The sequence below is a fragment of the Ostrinia nubilalis genome, chromosome 4 (assembly GCF_963855985.1).
Source record: "Ostrinia nubilalis chromosome 4, ilOstNubi1.1, whole genome shotgun sequence".
NCBI classification, from domain to species: Eukaryota; Metazoa; Arthropoda; class Insecta; order Lepidoptera; family Crambidae; genus Ostrinia; species Ostrinia nubilalis.
In genome coordinates this window covers 10199098-10221123 of record NC_087091.1, presented here as the reverse complement: position 1 = coordinate 10221123, position 22026 = coordinate 10199098, and the positions used below count along the sequence as shown (strand labels likewise).

Genomic DNA, 22026 nt, shown 5'->3' with positions numbered 1-22026 from the left:
AATTCTTCTTTTTTTTAAGTGTAAGTAGCTAAAGTAGTATAGGTACCTACTAGTTGCTTAAGTCAATTCTTTACACTCTGAAAAAAAAAACATTTTGGTCGGTCACAAAAATCTTTACCACGCGCGTGTTCTCTTTCCAAAAAACCAGGGGGTTAACTTTTTAACTTCCCTGGCTATTAAATTATGTCTAAGTACCTACGAGTATACCTTTCATCTAAATCGGTTCAGTGGTTTAAATGTGACAGAGTATCCACATTTTGAAATAATCACTTGTAGTAGGAAGGAAAGGAAAATTGGAGAATTATTATGGCTCTTAATTGAAATAGTAGAAATGATGGTCGATATCATATTATACTTAGGCTTACTTAAAATGCTGCCATCGTTTCATTCTGTTTAATACTTGATTGTGTTTTAAATTAACCAAGATTTAATGTTTAATATCCATAATGATGTAGCCAGTTACCATTATACATCAAATTAATTATGCTATAATCTGTAAGAATACGCATGCTCTGGTAAATAACAGTGGTTCTTGAGATGTGATGTGTTCTTGAAAATTGTCAAATGTAACACAATTAGAGGTTTATAGGCAACAAGTGCCTACCATTAGCCGTGTCATTAATTCGGCAGTATAAGCAGTATGTACAGACAGGCACATGGCCTACGCACAGAAGCACAGAATAAGTAATAGTACAGGTACAGAAGGATTACTCCGCAAGACGATTTAAATAAATGCGAGTCTTGCTACGACGCGATACAGTGGAATTCAGCTCGCACAGCACTACGTACCTACAATTTTATTCACCTACAAGTTTTGTCTCTTTCTATCGCGTGCCTCTGAACTCTTCTTACGCTGTTAGGGTTGCTGTCTAGTGAAAAAATAATTAATCTACTTATTTGTAATGAGGTACGTATGTAGGTAAGTATGCATTCATTATGGAAAACCTTCATAGTAGGTTAGGTTCCTATACTATCCTAAGAATTATTGATTACCTACATGGCCAACATACCTTTCAGCATCTTTGGGAAGCGAAAAAAAAAGATAAATCCGGTAGATTACTTTTCGAATTTAAACACCCGAACGCCGCACAATATTTCTTTCTCTTTATGTCCATTTTTAAATAATACTTCGATCATAGAATTATAATCATACAACAACGCACGCCAGCGTCCTGACGGGCGCGCGCGTGACACTCGACTGATATAATACCCGCCGGCGGGGCGCTTCGCTGTAGGTAATTATCGGATGTACCGCGCGGAGTGAGCCAGGCCTGACAGAAGTTGCGGCTCTCGCGGCCTACGGTCAGTAGGTAGGACTCGCGCGCTCAGCTATACGGCCTCCGTGGTGCGCTACGCGATGTCCCGCGCTTTTTAGTCTGTGCTGCTACGGCGGGAAAATATTGCGAAGTGGAAACTTGCTGATTTTCATCGCTTGCGGTAAGTTATTCATGATTTGTGTTTAATTGTGTAATTATTTTAAATGTATGTAGTTACAATGATATTAACATTTTTTTTTATAATGCACTTCAGGATGTTAATATTGTTTGAATGAACATTAAAGGTAAAAAACTTAAAACATTATAGAAGATACTTATCTAGTTCTGTATTTTACATTTATTAATTTTTCAGTTTCACACGCCTTGTAATTAGATTTCTACAAGGCATTCTTTTTTACCTGAGTTAATTCTACTTATTTGAAGGATTTTTTCATTGATTGAGATTAGATGATATTAATTTTTGTTCATTTATTTTATTGCACATTTTTTATACTTAGACGTTTATGCACATTATAAGTCAGCGGTATTTCAGATTTAAAAATGATTATCTTTGAATGGCACCTATAAAGTTTTTAGCCGCAGTTTAGTAGGTCTTAAAGAAATTATTATCACTACATATTTCATAACAAAGTCGCCTGTCTGTCCCTATGTATGCTTAGATCTTTAAAACTACGCCACGGATTTTGATGCGGTTTTTTCTTAAATGGTAGAGTGAATTTAAGGTTTTTATCATAATACATACCCGTGCGAAGCAGGGGTGGGTCGTTAGTTATTATTAAAATGTGTTTAAGTTACTTACTGACGTTAATAAGTAAAGAATAGCAAGGAAGAAACAATATTATTATTCGAAATTTCAAATTACACACTAAAAATAACAAATATTACTTCCAATTTTGTACGTACATTAAATAATGTCTGTAATTACTAAATAAAATACATTTTGCTTTTGTTTAACAGTTCTAAGCATTAATTTAAGAAACAAAGAAAAACTATTAGTTATAGGTACCTACCTACCTAGGTAAGGTTTCGTAGTCTAGGTAGACTATTAAATACCAAATAAATCTTATGGAACAAAACAAATCGATTTCGTCAATTCAAAACATTTTACACCTCATACATGTATATAGGTACGAATTCATCATGATAAACTTTTATTAAATACTTGTTATGAAAAAGAAAGTCTAACTAAGCTGCAAGTGTTTGTATCGGGTGTAGCGGCTAAGGGTAATAGAGCTTAAATGAATTAACTTCGGTAATTGATTCAAAACGCTTAGATTTAGAATATAGTGTAAATAATTGGTAATGTAAGACAGTATTATTGTTAACAAACATTCAACTTTCTATTGTTATGCACATTTTCTATAACAACTTTGAGCGTGGCTAATTTAGGCTGTTTTAAGTTAAATTGCATATCTTTGGTGAAAATAAAAGTTCATTTATGAATGGTACAACTAACGTACGTTAATAGGCTTAGACTAAATAGGGTATTAAATTGAAGTGGAAGGGATAGGCTATAATGGTGTAGGTATTTATCGATGTTCTTGTATAGGTAATTACTTACAAATGCAAAAGAACTCCACCTGTCCATCATTTTGTTTGTTTTCATACCATATTAGCTTTTGGAATCCTTTTGGTATAGAGATAGAACTTGAAATAAGAACATTACTACCTTTCGTTCTGCAACAGATAAAAATCACTGTGAAAAAAAAAACCGGCCAAGTGCGTGTCGTGTCACGCGCAGTGTAGGGTTCCGTAGTTCTCCTTCGTTACCACAATATATTTCAGGAGCAAGCAATTACTTCATCTAAAGTCACATTTAATATTTTATTAGGTATGACATTTTATAATACATGATTAAAATGACTATTACTCTCAAACTAACTGATCTATCTTAACCGCTATAGTTTTCCTTGAAAGTTCAAAAAAAGCACTACTATCATGAATTTTTTCAGATTTTTGAAGCCAACAGTTTAGTTTTTAGAGGGGGGGGGGATTAACTTCAGCAATCAGTAAGTAGTTATTATTATGAAGGACCTAAGCGTAGTATTGTAACAGATTAGCTAAATACTACCACTATACAACTATGGAGTGGGAAGGAGTGATATTGCTGATTATTGCGAAATATTTTGTCGAAGGGGTGGGAGAAGTAGGTGTTGATTACAAAGTAGTCTTCTTCAATGGGCGTTCAAAACGAAGATGCTTATGAAACACCTCTAAGTAAGTAAGTAATTTACAACACCTCAAAACTTGTCATGCATGCATGTAGTAAGGTTCTCAAGAGTGGTACGTCACAGTGAGATGAGTCTCCCAATTTTGACCATGTTTGATCAGATCTATTTGTTCTAAACTTTCACGCATAGTGCTACTTTAAAAACGTTGACCTGGTCGCGTATGTGTTTAGTTAATTTTGCCTTACTGGCGTGAGACGGGACGGGTACAGGACGGGTACTGCGCATCTGTTTGCACGCGGTCGAAAAATTATTAAAAGTGTGCCACAGCATGGCGTGTTTACACACGTCCGAGTTAGCTCTGCACCTACTAAGTTTAGGTGCTCCAACAAATTACATAGAAAATGTTACGAGGGAACCATGAAATAATTTCTATAATTTTGCCTGATAACGGCATTTATCCACTTGTTATTTTGCACGCCTACTTTCGTTTCATGTCTAAGTAGCATCAAATTGACCATTTATAGTAGTTGAATCAGCTGAATTGTTTTATTGAATCTTCTCATGTTACATTTAAAGAATCTAGCTGTTTAACACACATTACTGGTGTGATGAGTAATGATAATCCTATCTAATCTAAAATATAATATAAGCATTTATAATTTTGTGGCAGATGTGCGAATGGTTGTCGAGCGTGGAGTGGTGCGATGTGCGGCTCTCCTGTGGCGGTCGAACCTTCAACGCACATAAAGCCGTGTTGGCCAGCGTCAGCCACTTCCTTCGGGTAATTATTGCAATAAAACACAATTTAATAAGGCCTTAGCAATACAAAAGGATGCCAACAAGATGTTTTAAACAGCAATAGTGCCTAATCATCGTTTTCTGTCCGCAATAAAATTAATTAATTGTTATCTATAGGTGGGAACTTTTAATTGGCCTTACTTTAATTAAAAACATTACTGAATGTAACACTTAACTGTAAGTTTTCCAAAAAATTGTAAAATAAAATAAATAAAATAAATTACAATATTTGCCACCACCAATCTACCTCTTGTCTATGACTTGGCTTTTATTACTTATGATATTGACCGTAATAGATTAGGTAATAGATGCCATTGGTGTTTGTTTACTAAATTAAGTAAGTACTTACTTGTTGTTTTCAGAGAGTTCTACTGTCTTGCCCACAAGAAGAAACGCCGACGTTCATAGTCTTGCCTGAATTCGATCTCGACGCACTGTCTTCAGTACTGTATTATGTTTATAACGGGGAAGTCATCGTCAAAAAACAAAATCTACTTAAGTTCCTTGATGTCATTAAAGCACTAGAAATTTTTATTGACCAACAATACTTACAAAAGATTCGCGATAGCGTTGGAGACCTAGAACTGGGTCTTTGTACGTATCGTAAAAGTAAATGGTCAAAAAGAGTGTTTAACCTAACTGTTGGAAATAGTAATGAACTCGAATATGTTAATATAAGGAAAGGAGAGCAGCTACAGGACATATGGTTACGATATTCGCAAACAGATTCAGATCTCGGCGATAAGCGAGAACGGCTTAGTTGGAGTGATGTTCAGCCTTCTTTAGACAACCCACCAGAGTCATACCGAGACCGACAAAGGAACTCTTTCCTACGTGATTTATATATCGAGACATATCCTCAGAACGGTAATGTTAACGGTCTGACGGGCGGCGTGCTAGCAATACCAAATGAACGCTATCGTGCACCGACATCTGTTCTCCTGACGAATGCAAATGGCAAGCTTCCCAGCAGAACTGACGACACGCTCTCAGAGATATCTAGGAAAACAACTGAATACACATCCTATAAATCCAACGCCACTCGCACTCCACAACTTTGCATACAAGATTGCGCTCGACTGTACAGCGATGCCTGTTCAAAAATGCACCATAATATGGGTTTATTTCAAAGTACAGACTTGATAAATAATAAGAGACTTATAGATAATAGCTACAATTTGAGTGCACATTTAAAGAATCCTTGGTTAAGTTGTTATCCTTCTCAATTAAGTGCACAAAAAGTGCAAACAGGAATTCCGAATAATCTGTCTATGCCTAAAATGATCATGCCTTCCTTAGATCTCAGTCAAAATAGATCGCTTCTGGATTCTAAATTAACTGCACATGCACAGCCATTGACACCAGAAACACTGTATAGTAGAAGTCCGAGTAAATTATCATGTAAATATCCCATAGCTAAAGACAGTACCGTCGGAAGTAAGTCATTAAAGGAACCAATTTTTAATCAAGTGCTAGATAGTCCGTGGTGTCCACGATTACCATACAATTACAAACCATTCCGAAGAAAACTCAACAATGAAACGGAATCCGAGATACTAAAAAAGAAGGTATGTAAAGTCGCTAAGATAAATAATATAATAAATAAGATAAGATAAATAATGATTTTAATTAGTTTACATCACTAGATTTAGTTACCTAAGGGGTAAAAATCGGTAAAATATGCTAATTATGCTCGTTTTCACCATAAATCTCTAATTTTTAAGCGACTCCTATAGTAGCGGTCACTTAAAAATTAGGGATTGATGGTGATTTATTTTCCCCACTGGGCTTCCAAACTAACTGTAAACTTTTATAAAGCTTGCTATACCTACATGCAGTCCATTTGGAATGTTGTAAATAAATACACCGGTGAATGCATCTGATTAGTTTACGCTTTTGTCCATTATCACTTTTTATTTGATTTTCACTGAGATGTTAATAGAAGTTGTCGCTGTAGTATGGCCCACACTATAGCCATAATACAACTTTTAATTTCTGTCGTTATTCGATTCATCATTTTCGGCAAGTTTGAGCGGTTGATGGACTTTTCAATGGGGCCAAAAGGTGGACATCTTGTTAATTAATCATCACCTGTTAATATTTATGATTTGATTGTTAAAACGTTATTGTGTATTGTAAATAAGAATCTTCTGTGTAACGTTTTGAATATTGGTTTTTAGGAGAATGAGGAGGCCATTGTAAACGATAGTAACAATAATATTGAAGAATCTTTAATACCAAGTACATGTAACAAGTTGGAAAATGTTACTGCCGTTACCAGAGAAGAGTTCAAATGTAACTTGTGTAGCCAGGTAAGTGTTTCATAAATTGTATTAGAACTTATGTATAAGATATTATAAATAATTTAAGTTTCACGTAGGTACCTATCGAAAAGCATATTTGTTTGTAAGAAATATTGTGCCTTGTATTTCAATTAATAAAATAAACAAACTGTCAAATCCAAGTAGGTAATAATGCAAAGGAAAGGATAGAGATACACACACAAGGTTAGGTAGGTACTTACTTATATAAGTTATAGAGCTATTTTCGTTAATGACGGAAGAAAATTTGGTGTAGCTGAAAAGCAGCGTTGAAGCTTTTCTTGCAATAAAAGCTGAGCCACTTTTAATTGCGTTTTATGTCTAGTATTCCGTAATATTAATATCTTGTTTGTTTTGCTCCAAAAGCAATAACAAAATTTTGCATTTAACTCTAATTCTAGTAGTGATACTAATAAATGTCAGTCTCACCTTTCACTTCCGATTGCGGTATGGGTTGTTAACTTCTGTAAACTATCGGCTGTCTATAATGCTAGGAGAGCCCTAGTAGCAGTTGTTATGATAAATGTCGCTCTACGCATAAAATACATGAATAATTTAACTGATTACATTATTTGAAAGCACCTTTAAAGTAGTTAACCTAAAATAATCTCATTCGTCGTGCCTGATAATCGAACGTTTAGACCAGTCTAGACGATTATATATATATATATATTCGTCTAGACTGGTCTAAACGTTCGATATATATATATATATATATGCATAACAAGGCAGGTATTTGACCACAATCGCACCTGATGTTAAGTGGGATGCGGTCTAGGATGGTACATATTTGCCCTGTAAGTGCCTATTCACTCTCGCCTGACTCTACATATATATTTTTTTAATTCTCTTAAAACTCAGCTCAAGCTTTATTTTAGTTTTAATGTATGAGCTGTGAAATATTCATTTCATAAAAATATCTCTGCCCTCCTCGATAAAGGTTCAATTATTTTGGTACGGTTTAACTTTTTAGGTCACAGCACAAAGAAAAGGACGGATGAAAGGTCTTATCGGAAAACACTCTATAAGTAAAATTTGATATGAATGATTATGGAATAGACAGGGTTTTTCTTGGAATTTAATCATATTGTTAAAGATTAGGAAATAAACGTAGCGTATTTGCATAATACTTAAGGCATCGACACTTTGTATGATCATGTATATTATTACTGCAAGTACATATATTTAATTCAAAAGCTTCGCAAGCTTTCGCCATTTGTCGTGAAATTGCGGGAAACAGCATTCACATTCATGCGGCCGTTTGCATTCGTCTATTGAATGCTTGGTAACTGTTATTTTTGCTGCATATCATTCAGCGGAGATAAGAATATTGTCTTCAAAGGTGATGCCTTTCATGCAGTTGTTTACTCGACGTGCCGTTTATTAGCACCACAACCTACCTTGAGAAGTTAAATTGCTGTACGTTTATGAACCTCGGTAGAGACATCAACTCTTGATTTCTAATTTTGTGTATCGTTTCATTGATCTTTAATGGGGTCCATATTCGGTTGCATAAAAAGTATTGTCATAATTTAAGAGTGCATAAAGTTTTTTGGCATACTCATCATTTCGCATAACGTTAATACAGTATAAATCATAAGGCATAATATTTTTTGCCATAACCACTTTTATTATAATAATATTTTAGTATATATTTTTTCTGTATTCTTGTTTTTTCATAACATTTATTGGCATCTAAACCAATGCCATAAATATTACCATTCATAATACAAAATACCATAATGTTAACAAATATGAAATATAAAAATGTTATTCATATAAAATATAAGTTAACAAATATAAATAGACAACCAAGTATGCAAACAAGCATGCAAGCAAGCAGCAAGCATGCAATCAAATAGCAAGCACGCAAGCATGCAAGCAAGCTGCAAGGAAGCAAGGATGCAAATAAGCAAGCCTACAAGCAAGCAGCAAGCATGCAAGGAAGCAGCAAGCAAGCAAGCATGCAAGCAAGCAGCAAGCAAGCAAGCATGCAAGCAAGCAGCAAGCAAGCATGCAAGCAAGCATGCAATCGAGCAGCAAGCGCGCAAGCAAGCAGCAAGCATGCATGCAAGCAAGCATTAGGATTGCCTTATCTCCGGCGCTGCGGGAAGTGCGAGCGCAGTACAGCGAGCGAGGACCGCACTCCCTCTGCGCCTCCGGCTTTTAAATTACACTCTAGTATAGGGCAGACTAGTACCACGTGGAAGAGACCACGGCCAGTCGGGATCTACATAATTCCAGACCAGGCAATTAAGCTTAATGTTGTAAAAGAAATGTGGACTGTATAATATGTGCGTAATAAACGATAAGAGGGATTCGAGATCAAATGTATTTTCATGAGCTTAAGTTTTCTAAGAGACAGGACAAAATTAGGAACAAAAATGACAATGACACAGAGAATTTAGTTTTTACAAAATAGGCCGAAAGAGTACTCGTATAAAGGTGGAAGGAAGATCGCTCGCAACATCACAAATACATAATTAATTACTCTTCAATGTTGGTTGCTTTTATAGACTTTAAATGTTATAAATAATTAAATTATGTTTATCGTATTTTATTCAAAACAAACTTTAGGAATATAATAATTATGTTATTTACATTTATGATTTTTTAAATTATGGTATTGAAAATTAGAGAAAGTTATTATTATGCCTAAGAAACCATTATGCATTTAGAAAACTATGCCAATCAAAGTTTATGCGAAAAAACTTTATGCCAATACTGTTATGCCAAACTAAATTATGATGAAAAATATTATGCGTCTGAAAGGGCACCCTCTTTAATGTGTTAAAGAGAAGTAAAACTAATGAAAATTAGCATTATGAAAATACTATATCTATCTATAGGGATGAAAAACTTAATACAAGGTAAACAAATGAAAAAGTAAGTGAGCTGATGAAGGCTTTTACAAATGTAATTTCAAACAGATACTTAGATTTTTATAAAGTTTTTAAACTCTATTAATTATGATACTAAAAGTTTTTAATGGCAAAGAACCTAAATTTTATCAAATTTATAAAAATAATACTAATATTAATAACAAATATTTTTATTTTCCTATAAACAACAGGTATTCACAACTTCCGAATCGTTGGAAGTCCACACGAAGCGTCACACGGTGGTTGCGCGGTACTCGTGCGCAGAGTGCGGCAAAACGTTCTCTCAGCTGCGCAACTTCAAATACCACATGTCTGTCCACCGCGGTACCAGGGAGTTCGCAGCAACCTGCACTGTGTGTGGGAAGTACTTCAATGATAGAGGCTATCTGAGCAGCCACATGAAGATACATAGGTACGTCAATCTTTGTAAACTATCAGTTGGCAGCGCTACAGTTGATTGAATTTCAGAGGTACTTTACGTGGTTCACTCTAGACATGTCACGGTACCCACTCTTGGGTGAAACTTACAGCATTTTTTTTTCTGAGCTGCGGTGGACTCTTGGGCACCAACAGATCGGGACCTGTGCACTTTTAACTTTGTCATGTTTTCAACTGTAAACTTGCGGTTTAAGATTTTTCCGAGATAAGGAAACGAATAAGGATATGTGAGGAATTTCCAATGCACGAAACCAACTCCTAATTTCAGATTTATTAGAGTTAACTTTATCTTTCCACAATGAACGGTCCTGCGCTGCCCGCATCCAGGCTCCTCCCGCGACCTTCACCAGATCGTCGGTCCACCTAGTAGGAGGCCTGCCCACGCTACGTCTTCCAGCCCGTGGTCGCCACTCGAGAACTTTCCTGCCCCAACGGCCATCGTCTCTACGAGAGTATCTCTTTATGGATGCGGGCAGCGCAGGACCGTTCATTGTGGAAAACCTTGGGGGAGGCCTTTGTCCAGCAGTGGACGTCATTTGGCTGAAGAAGAACTATATCTTTCAAATTATGTCGTTGGACTTACATTACATTTACCCGTGCAAAAAAGATCTGCTTGCCATAACCATTACACAGGTTACTTAGCGAATTCAATGTACTTACCACTAATTTAACAAAACTGTTTTCAGAAATCGCAAGGAATACAAGTGCTCGCAGTGCCCGAAGTCGTTCAACCAGCGCGTCGCATACAATATGCACGTCAGGATCCACACAGGTAGATACCATCTCATCTGCCGTGAGCTCGGTAATGAAGCTATCTCCTTTACGACGTGGACCCACTCGACTGTATCTATAGGTAGCACATACAGGGTGAATTTGAAAACAGTGTCCAAATTAGGAGCGACTCAGCATCAGTAACTTAATTGATTACGTAAAGAAAACATTTTTTTTATATTTAATTATTTTTATCTAATGCGCGAGGATTCAAAATTGTCTCACGTGGATAACTTACTTCGTTCAAACACACAAGTAGTTAACTGCAGAGCTCATAGACATAATAGTGCGCGAAAATATACCATAACCTTTAAAACTTAAGTTGAGGGCATGCGAAAAATACAACGATTATTAAAAGTAATTAAGATAAAGTAGGATTGCTAAATTGTTCTATCGAGCTTATTAAAAAAAATGGATATTAATTATAAAAACACCCTGTATAGGTAAACACTGAGGCAGCTTATGAACTTGTCATGGAGGCGACAACAAAAGTGCAGTCTGACAGTGAAGTGTTGTCGTCTGTACATAAGTTGGTTTCCTTAGATCCTTGTCATACTGGCTTACGCAGACTGCATATTACACTAATGCCCGTTTTCACCATCAATCCCTAATTTTTAAGTGACTCCTATGTAAACAAAATTCATGTTATATGTTACCATAGGGGTCACTTAAAAATTAGGGATTGATGGTGAAAACGGGCATAAGGTAAATAAATGAGTATAAAAATGATAGAAACCCGTTTTCGAAGGTAACTAGGTAGGAAAAATCTTAACTAAAGATTAGAACCATTCTGTCCCTGAAAGTTACCCGAATTCATTATTACCCCCTATGAATATGGAGGGACAAATTACGAGTAGGCATATTGAGTCACAATTGGTACATTTTTAAAACCATAATTATGTTTATGAGAATTTTATGAAGTGTTTATTGTGATGACAGTTTAATACTAGGTGTGAGTGTGGCACACCCACACTCTACTTTTAAGTTTTCCATTGAACGTTTTTCTATACATATTTTTTCAAGTTCCATGAATGAAATTCGTATGTTTTTAGTTATGATGGAAATTCGTGAAGAACCTACATAATTGGTAACATCTCTTTTCACCTTTTATAATAAGTATTCTGAGTAAAGATTTATGGTTCCATATAGCTGTTATAAAAAGTTATATGGCAAGGGAATTGGTAGAGATGCGATGAAATCTAAGCTATTTCGGTCGATACCGACAAAACTTCTCATTATGAAGTTTTTTAGATAAACCAATTTCAGATTTTTCTTATATAAATCTCCGATGTCAGAGACGGGACTCATTCCAACTCCAAGTTACTGCTCTGAAGTCTGAACAATGATTTACAAAGTCATTTGTTTACCCAGACTTAGTATTCAGTGATTTTCACGCGCTAAGCCTCCGTCACTCTAACAATATTATTTTCTTTCTTACGGCTAATATCATGCGGTTCGGCTACATTGATACATTCTTTAAATTTTCGTATTCGAAAGAAAGGAACCAATGTTTAGCACATCACTATGTATTTTGATAAGTTAAATTATGGGTAACAATATATTTAAAGTATTTAGGTCATTGATTAATTAAGTAATATGGGCATGCGAATCAATATTTGTCTGTTGCCGGTTTTTCGATATCTTGCTTGGTTTATTGGACTGTAAAACGACATACTTACCTTTACCACACTGATTGATACTTTAACTCTATAAAACTTATAAACCTTAATTAACTGATACCACAGTTGTTTATTGCTATTGATTAAGATTTACCTAATATACATATACACCGGATGGTATGGTTTATCAAGATAATAATATTTCCCATTCATCCGTATCTTTTTCAAAAACGGTTTTTGAGTTTTTTCAGCTAATGCCGTTTATAACATTTTATAACAAAAAGATCTAAATGATAAAATGTAATAATCTTGGTTTTCAGGTGTAAAACCCCACGTTTGCGAAGAGTGTGGAAAGGCGTTCTCCCGCAAAATGCTTTTGAAGCAGCACCAGAGGACCCATTCCGGAGAGAGGCCGTACGCTTGCCCGCACTGCGATAAGCGCTTCGCTGACAGATCAAATATGACCTTGCATCTTCGGCTGCACACTGGTGAGTATCAAACATTTGTCTTGTTATTTTGTCAAAATGATCAATATTGTTGTGATATAATGCTTGCAATTCTTCGATATAAGTTAGGGCTGATTTCTTTACAACTAATCTACAGCAGTCATAAGTGACTTTTTATTATTGTAACTATGTCTAAAAGTCCTTACTATATATTTTTATTTATCATTTCTACTGTACGGTGTATTTTTTCTCAATTCGGTGCTAAAATTTATATTTATTTTTTTAAGTAGTTTCAATACAAAAAAATAAATGTTACTCCATTCTGAATGTAAAAATAGCATTGTCACTAAATATTGTGAAGTGGTTTATGAGAAATGTTAAGCATCGAATTGAGAGAGCACCGAATTGAGAAAATGAATCACGGAATTGAGAAATGAATCTCCAAATATAAAAATCGCTCCGCAAACTTAGAATTGATGACATTATGAAGAAATACCCAATGTATTTCAATAATAAATACTTAAAACGTTTTGATATCTGATTGCTGGTCTATTAGTTAGATGGTTCATTTTAGGTTTATGTGTCTGAAATACCAATGGAATAAAACAAAAATCCTAATCAATATGTTCAATTTTTTAATAAGGAACTATAATAAATTCTTAATTTTATATATTATTTTAATTTTATTTAAATAAAACAAATAAATACATAATACAGGGTCTCTTTGTTTATTTATTCTTAACGTTAAACATAAAACAAATATTGCAAAACCCAAGAGCTAGATTTACCTGACACTATACCGAAGATATTATATCGGACGTCAGTTTGTACACGATTAAAATGGCACTCAAATAGCTGAAATACAACAAGGCACCAGGTGTTACGGCATTATAGCTGAGCTTCGCCGGTACTAAAGGCTCTACAGAAGCAGTTCAATTCCGTCATTCTTGAAGTAAAAAGGCCTCCGGCATGGCACAGAAGTGTGGTGATAGCATTATAGACTCATCTCACTTATGAGGCGTGTTTACAAGCTGTTTTCGAGAGTCCTTACGAATCATCTCGCTCGCAGACTCGACGACTTCCAGTCTTCCGAACAAGCTTGTTTCCGAAAAGGCTTTAGTATTATGGTACACACACAGGTACGCTACGGCAGATTATACAGAAGACCAAGGAGTCGCGATATCGGGGATGATATCGGAGTCATGGCCTCCGTAGAGCCTTTCAACAAGTGGGTCTCAAAATGAACATGGACAAAACAAAAATCATGTCAAATGTCCGTGTTGCACCCACTCCTCTAAAGGTTGGAGACTACACTAGAAGTTGTTGACAATTTTGTATACCTGGGACAAGAGTCCAGATAGTTAGGTCCAACTTTGAGAAAGAGGTCTATCGCTGAATTCAACTCAGCTAAGCATCGATCGGGAAGCTTCGCTATTACGTCTGAAATACCGCAGCGACTTAAGACAAAAGTCTTCTACCAGTGTGTGTTGTCAGTGATGGTGTATGGATGTGAAACTTGGTCGCTTACTATGAGCCTAATAAGAATCAGAAATGTGAATATCGGCAAGAGAACCAAAGTGACCGGCATAGCCCGTAAAATTGCATAAATCAAGTAGCAGTGGGCGGGGCACATAGCTCGTACAGATAATGTCTGTTGGGACTGAAAAGTTGTCGAGTGGAAACCACGGACAAGTGAGCAGGCCCCCACTAGGTAGACCGACGATCTGGTGAAGGTCGAGGGAAGAACCTGGAAGAATTATTTTAATAAGATAGCAATAGCAGTGTATTTTTTTGAAACCTCAAATAAATAGTTTTATTGTCTTCTGTCCAATGACTGGTACGGTCCAATGATTGGTAGTTCACCCTATTATTATGCTCTATTGATTTCATTATTATTTTAAGTTACACAAACAATTTATAGCACAATAAAAGTATCTATTTTCATTTAATATCAATTCGGTGTACGTGTTTTCTCAATTCGATGCCCCATATTCCGCGGAATTGAGATCCACGGAATTGAGGAAAAGTCACATTTCATCAAATTACTCGAAAGTATTATAAATTACAACGATTTCTACCAAACGTAATGGCAGATATCAGTTAAATACTTAATTAATTCAGCAGTAATCTCATTAAATACTTCATGAACATTATTAATGTCGCACACCGGTTTGAGAAATGACCAGTGACCAAAAATTCTGAGTGATTTCAAACCTCTGAAAAATGCTCCTCAAAGTGACTGATCCCTCTTTTATACTGCTCGACCACTCGAGTGCAACTGCTAGTTTATGGGAATCAGGCGTGGGTGTTCGTATTGTGCGTTGTTAGTGATATAGGAGCACAAAAGTAAAAATCACGGAATTGAGGCACATACGTCGGACAAAATTTAAATGTGTTACTGTATTAAAACCCAAGGACTTGCAATAAAGAAACTCATTTATATAGCTTTATTAATTATCCTGCTTTCGCCTCCGAGATTTATTTTACCGTGTAGTACCCCTGTACGACAAGCCAAACCGCACACAATATTCAGCGTAGTAGTAGTAAAAAACAAAAGAGCGGGCAACCCCACCCCTACCACGCTGTGGGCTCGGTGTCCGAGCGGTCTCATTCCTTTGTGCGCACGCGCAACGACCGCACGCAGTATAAGAAAAATGCTTAAGTGACGTCACCAGGACGTTTTTACCGACAAAAAACGTAATTATTTTAAGTTGTGCAGTGTAGTGACGAGAATTAGACCCAACACAAGGTTGGTTGTAACAACTATTTTGTGTAAGTGCTCGTGCATTTTTATTATAAGCGTTGTGACACGACGCGTAACTTTGACCCATTTTTAGCTCCAAGTTAACGCGCGATGTTAACCAGTAGCCATTTTTTGCTCCGAGGTAATGCGAGATGTTACCCAGTAGCCATTCTTTTGCTCCGAGGTAATGCGAGATGTTACCCAGTAGCCATTTTTTTTTCTCCGAGGTAATGCGAGATGTTACCCAGTAGCCATTTTCTGCTCTAGCGAGTTAATACGAGATATTAACCAGCAACCACTTTATATTCGGTCATTTTTGCGGGTCATTTTTTAACCAGTAGCGTTAATACAAGATATTAACCAGCAGCCACTTTATGTTCGGTTATTTTTTAACCAGTAGCCGTTTTTTGCTCTAGCGAGTAAAAACGAGATATTAACTACCGAGATAGCCAGGTATTGTAATATTATTCACTTTTACGAGTTAAGTATCTTCTTTTCGGCCATTTTTAAAAGCCGTAAAAACAGAACATAATGAGCTCATACAGAAAAATGTTGCGTTTTTACGAAACTACCCACATTAAGAGCTTGCCTTCTTGGCCTTACACCTTATGAACCATCAACCGTCTTGGAGCATGATGACCCGGCGCCGCGGACGCACTCGCCCCAGTCGAGCCTCCGCCTGCTTTTATAACGACCGATGACCCTGTGGCCATACACATTGTTCAATGCTACAAAGGGTAACTGAATAATTTTGTTGTTTCGTATTTTTATACATTACACCAATCGATATTGGTCTAAATACAAAGGCTAGTAAGAAAGAAATAAGTATCAGATCAAAATTCAAAGTGCATTTATGTAGATTCATTACTTGCTATTATAAGGTCAGAATAAAAGATCCTAAATAAACCTTAGGCCGGTTTGTTGACCGAACCGAGTCGAAGTGGAAATAAATGCCTACTTTATATATGAAGTATGACAATATGTCGTGTTTTCTATGCAACGACTCATATTAACTGACATTGTGATTGTGAGTACTTATCAGTCTCACATTTTTTTTTGTTGGAAACTTACAAAGATCTTTCTACATTTCCGGTCGGTCGACCAATTACATCGACGGTCGACAACTATAACTCATTATAATCCTCTAAAACGGGAAAAGAGGTATTTATTTGATATGACAACTAATCCAGGCTGCTGCACTGAATATATAATTTAAGCTTTAGCCGTTCGCATAACTGTGTGAATCGAGGCTTTATACAGAGGCCGTACCGACAAGCTACGCCCTGCTGTATGGTATGATGGGCTAAGACCTATCACCCGCCCGCGGCGCAACCACGCCGCCTTCCACAAGCGCAGGCGCCTTTATTTACGCCGCAGCGCCGCGCCGCCGCCGCCGCATGCCCAGCGCTGCCAGCGCAACGCGGGAAGCGCCATTAAAGACCGACCAGAACACCAAGGTAACCCGCGTCCCTAGACGACGCGCCATCTATGTACAGGTATGTGCTGGCCGCTTAAAATATTTTTATTTTAAATGCAATGTACATATTATCCGGTTCAGAATTTATTGTACCGAGATACCTATTCGATTCCCGAATCGAACCCAGATGATTTTTTTCATAATCATCATAACCATGCGAGTAAACATAATTAATTATACAAACAAATAATTATACACGTCGGCGCAGAGACGTTGATATTAAGAATATTCTTAATCGCATCCGTCGACACGAGTACATTCTGAGATTACCCACTTGTTAAAAAAAAAAAAAAAAAATGTTCCTTGATGGTGGACTTAGATAGCGTTTATATAAGATGCTAAACAAAGTTTATGTGGTTTAAGCACTTCAAAAGGGATGATATTTTAGCCGCAATTAAACTTTTAACAAAAGATTCATTTATGGTTTAAAGAAACTTATTAATATAATATGTTTATTACATAAACACGATAGCCATTGAAAAGCAAATATAATTATGGTTTTATTTTAACGGATGTTTGTTTTGTATCTGAACAAACAGGCAACATTTTTGTTTGTCTCTTTGCGGCCTTGCTTTAGCCCTGATATTTTTAAAAAGTTTATTTTTTTATTCATGACGTCTCACCAGCTTGTATCTATAAATAATAGATAAAATCTAAGAGCTACCTTAAACTGTATCGGTATCGGTACATAAGATGATGTCATTTTTTCTTGTATTGGAAAAACATTATTATGTAGGTTTGTACCTACTAATCAATGTATGATTAATGCTAATAATACTATTGATAGTCTTACAAAGTAAGGCTTCATCATCATTATTATTATTTATTTACTAAAAAAAAAAAAAAAAAGGTCAGTTTTAACTCCATGTACTGTTTTACAATTGGTTCGTATAAATTATTTATGTATAACGTTAGAATTCTCATAAGAAGAGATGCGACATCATGAAATACATTGAATCATTTCTTATCTTGCTAAATCTTTTAGACAAGCAAAGTATCTAATTATGCGTTAAAGCGATAATAACTATGTCTTTATAAATATAACACAATAATAATTACATTGTAATCAATGTAATACAAAATTATTGACGCATCAAAAAAGAAATCGGGCCGCTTGTAATAACAACCGGACTAGTGGACTTTGGTCAGTCAAAGAACGAATCAACCACATAAAATAAACTATGTATTATGTAGGTACCTACCAGTACTACCACTACTTGTAACCTTCAATTTAGATAGGACATTTTTTAATAATACCAAAAAATAATGCGATATTATTTTACGAATCGATAACGCTGCCACAAACTCATAATAATGAATGAGTCTTTCTTCCCTTTCTATGAAGTATAAATTGAGAATTAGTATTTTGTTATTTTTTCTTAACATGATTATAAAAATTCAATCATCACAGTCATAATACTGAAGCTGACTGAATCAAGGTGTCTGAATAAAGACACGGAGTAGGAGCTTGGTTTAATATTGTCTCAGAAAATGTTAGACGCTTTGGTTTCAGTACATGACATAAAACTATTTTTTGTTTCTTGAACTTTGTTTGATATTTAGTCATAATTCATATTTTATCGTCTGGCGTAGAGATTTCTACACGATTAACATGAATTAATTCCAATTAATTCGCCTTAGAATGGCGACCATTTTTTTTTAGACGTTAATACGTTTTTTCACTAAAAATAAAAAAAATAAAAAATAAAAATAAAATAGAATGCCGGGGCAACAGGTACATCAGTAGTACCATATTGCCCATTTAAGCTTACCTTTCCTTGGCAGTGAGTTTTGTATTTGGCAGTCGTTGATCAAACAAAACGTACCAGACTCCGCTATACACTCCGCAAATAATAAATAAATTTTAATATCCTTCTTTCGACATTTTACACTACGCTCCTAGTCCCAAACTGAGCAAAGCTATGGGTCCTAGACAACGGATATAAACATACTTAAATACCGTTTTTATATACATAAGTACATATTATACATAGTAACACCTAGACCCATCACAGAAATTAAAATGTATCAATTCAATTTCTGCCCGGCCGGGGATCGAACCCGGGACCTCTCGGCATAGTAGTCCGTTTCGAAACCACTACACCAAATGACTGACAAATAAATATTTTTACAATGCTCAATTACATCATTGTACCTACCTTACTCTATTTGCTTAGCATATTCTAAAGTCGGGTGCATCCTATAATAACATTAAATAACCACCGCTTAGCAATATCGTTAGTGAAATCATATAATTTATTGAAATATATAATTATTTAAATAAATATTATAATTTATTGGTCAGGTTTCAAGAATCAAAAGATTGCTATTAAATAGTGCTATTAAATAGAAACCAAACTTTTTCCTCGCAACAGTGTTACTTGGAATCCAAATTAATACTGTTTTGGAATACTGGTCAAACTGTATCCAAATAAATTAATAAGTTTTAATTAACCACATTATTTATTTATTTAATTAAAATGCAAGTGAGCTTATGTTTTACAACAATCAGAGTGTTAGCCTTGCAGTCACTGTGATCGATTCGGTGTTAACCACTACCGTCGTCAAGCTCAGTTCTGAGATGAAACTGGATAAATATAGGAAAGGAGTGTCGACACGAGGGCGTTCGGCCCACACAGCACGCGACACGCGGCAGTATGGCCTGCGGTTTGCGCCGCTGTCAACGTTGACACAATTAGCCAGTGTGCTGGATAGACAGGATGCTCTGTCAACTGTCTTGGCAACTTTTTACAATCAGTAGTCGTACTTAACAGTTAATAGAAGTACAAATAAATGTATATAATAATACTCTATAATGAACAAAATCTTGTTGAGACCGTGATACTTGTTATTGTTATGAATAAGTGATGCAATACGATTCTAATACAAAAATATTGCTTTATTATGTATTTAGTACATTGACATTTACTCTCTTAACCATTTAACATGGACATTGATCCATGCTCTAAACATCTACACGGTAAAATAAATCTCGGAGGCGAAAGCAGGATAATTAGATGATCAAACGAACTTACCAAGTGAAGTTCGATCTGAATTATCCTGTTTTCGCCGAAGAGATTTAAGGTCCCTCCCAACCCGAAGATTTCTATATCTTCTTCCCTGGAGGTAAACGTCAATGTCATCTCTTCTCTAAATATAATGAGACCGCTCGGACACCGAGCCCACAGCGTGGTAGGGGTGGGGTTGCCCGCTCTTTTGTTTTTTACTACTACTACGCTGAATATTGTGTGCGGTTTGGCTTGTCGTACAGGGGTACTACACGGTAAAATAAATCTCTTCGGCGAAAACAGGATAATTCAGATCGAACTTCACTTGGTAAGTTCGTTTGATCATCTAACTATCCCTTGTTCTGTGAATGTGGGTTTCATAATGGGGAAGTTATTATTTCAAAAGTTATAAAGCAAAAACGAGTAAATTCTGGAAACCGGACACTCCATTTTAGGCCAAATTTCGGCCGTTTTTGAACTTTCGGATTTTTTCAAGGCGAGATGTAAAACCTGGCGGTCTTCTAAATATGCTCTCCATCAAGTCAAGAGTCCTATAAATACGTGTGATTTTTTTCAAGTCCGTACTTCAATTTTAAAGGTACTTTTTTCGCCCCAGTAGGTCGATCGGTCGACCCCGTAGAAATGCCCTTTTACATGTTTAGATTCTGTAAAGGAGGTCTTTTAGTTTGTAATTTTGTGTGTGTTGACATAAACGGACCATAAAATAATAAACTTTTAAATTGTTTCAGGTATCAAACCATTCTCCTGCACGCTGTGTCCAAAATCATTCACTAAGAAACATCACCTAAAATCGCACCTGAACTTCCACACGGGCGCCAAGCCTTACTCGTGCCCGCGCTGCCGCCTCGCCTTCACGCAGTCCTCAAACATGAGAACACACCTCAAGAAATGTAGCGCGCCTGAAGACAGTGCTGCGTCCACCTAACGACAAAGAGTCGGCCATTTTGAAAATATTGGCACAGATTATTTATTTTTATTGATACTGTAAAAAAATAATAAAATTAAAATTAAATTAAAATGCTGGGGAATGAGGGGAAAAACAATGAGTATTTTTTTTTTCGTTAATTGATATAAAATAACCTTAGAATTTGGTATGTAATACTTAGCGTCCAATGTTGTTCACTAAGCACGTGATATCTCACCTGAACTTCCTGAAAATTGAAATTGAAGGGGGATGGGGGCATACAAGTACCTAAACGTGTTTTATTTGATCGATTTTTCAAGGTGTAATTTGACTTTGCAAGATGGTACGAAATCCTTTGTATTCAAAGTCGTTCACCAAGAAGCACCACCTGAACTTCAAAAGGGAAAGAACGAGTTTCTTATTTTGATCAATTTATGGAATTTATTGAATGTCGTAAAATTACTTTATAGTTATGATGATATGGAACCCTTTGCGTTCAAAATCATTTACCAAGAAGCACATTATATTTTTTCGTAAATAATTTGTATTCTTGTTCATAATTTCCTGTATTTATTTAAGCCTGAAATGCTACCAATTGAATTCTAAATATTAAATCTTACGCAAGTTAAAACTATAGGCAACTATTGAATGAAATACTTGACACCACCCATTTTTAAAGAGCGTGGGCCGACGGACAGGATTATTAAATGATGATGGTGTTCTTTGCGCAGAAAATTCTAGGTTTCATGATTCCACAACAGTCTTTTTGTAAGTTTGCTTAACGGTGTCGCTCCTACTGCTGTTGACACGGCAAAGAGACTTTGTAAGCTTATTTTGCTATAGAGATGTGAGAATATTCCTTTTTGATAATGCGAATGCGAGCTACTTTGAAAATATAATCCAAGAAGGTACCTATATGTTGGTACTTTTACCCTACACTATTAATTTCACTACGCGACGTTAAGCCAGTTAAGCTAACATATAAACGTTTAGTTATGGATATCTGTTTATAACTGTTTCATCATTACCTTGGCTTTAACTAATATGCAACATGTGCCCAAACAAAACACAACACAACGATTACTTCATATTGCATTTTATTTACACGTCAACAGCGATTGAAAAGACTACGAGTAGTAACCAAGGTACT

At 35.8% G+C, this 22026-nt stretch overlaps 1 protein-coding gene across 1 annotated transcript; it reads left to right on the top strand.

Annotated features, from left to right (window-relative positions):
• The first annotated feature begins 1299 nt into the window (after positions 1-1299).
• Positions 1300-21015, top strand: LOC135071067 (zinc finger protein 583-like). Its single transcript, XM_063964816.1, has 8 exons — positions 1300-1437; positions 4119-4229; positions 4609-5814; positions 6427-6558; positions 9641-9861; positions 10574-10659; positions 12598-12765; positions 20701-21015. Exons 2-8 carry the CDS (start codon positions 4119-4121, stop codon positions 20895-20897), a joined length of 2121 nt encoding a protein of 706 aa, XP_063820886.1. The 5' UTR covers positions 1300-1437; the 3' UTR covers positions 20898-21015.
• The last annotated feature ends 1011 nt before the right edge of the window (positions 21016-22026 follow it).

Excerpts from the sequence above, each read along its gene's own strand:
- LOC135071067 (XM_063964816.1), top strand. The coding sequence starts at position 4,119 with ATGTGCGAATGGTTGTCGAGCGTGGAGTGGTGCGATGTGCGGCTCTCC. Across the intron at positions 9,862-10,573 it reads AGCCACATGAAGATACATAG|AAATCGCAAGGAATACAAGT; the intron begins GTACGTCAATCT and ends AACTGTTTTCAG. Across the intron at positions 10,660-12,597 it reads GCACGTCAGGATCCACACAG|GTGTAAAACCCCACGTTTGC; the intron begins GTAGATACCATC and ends CTTGGTTTTCAG.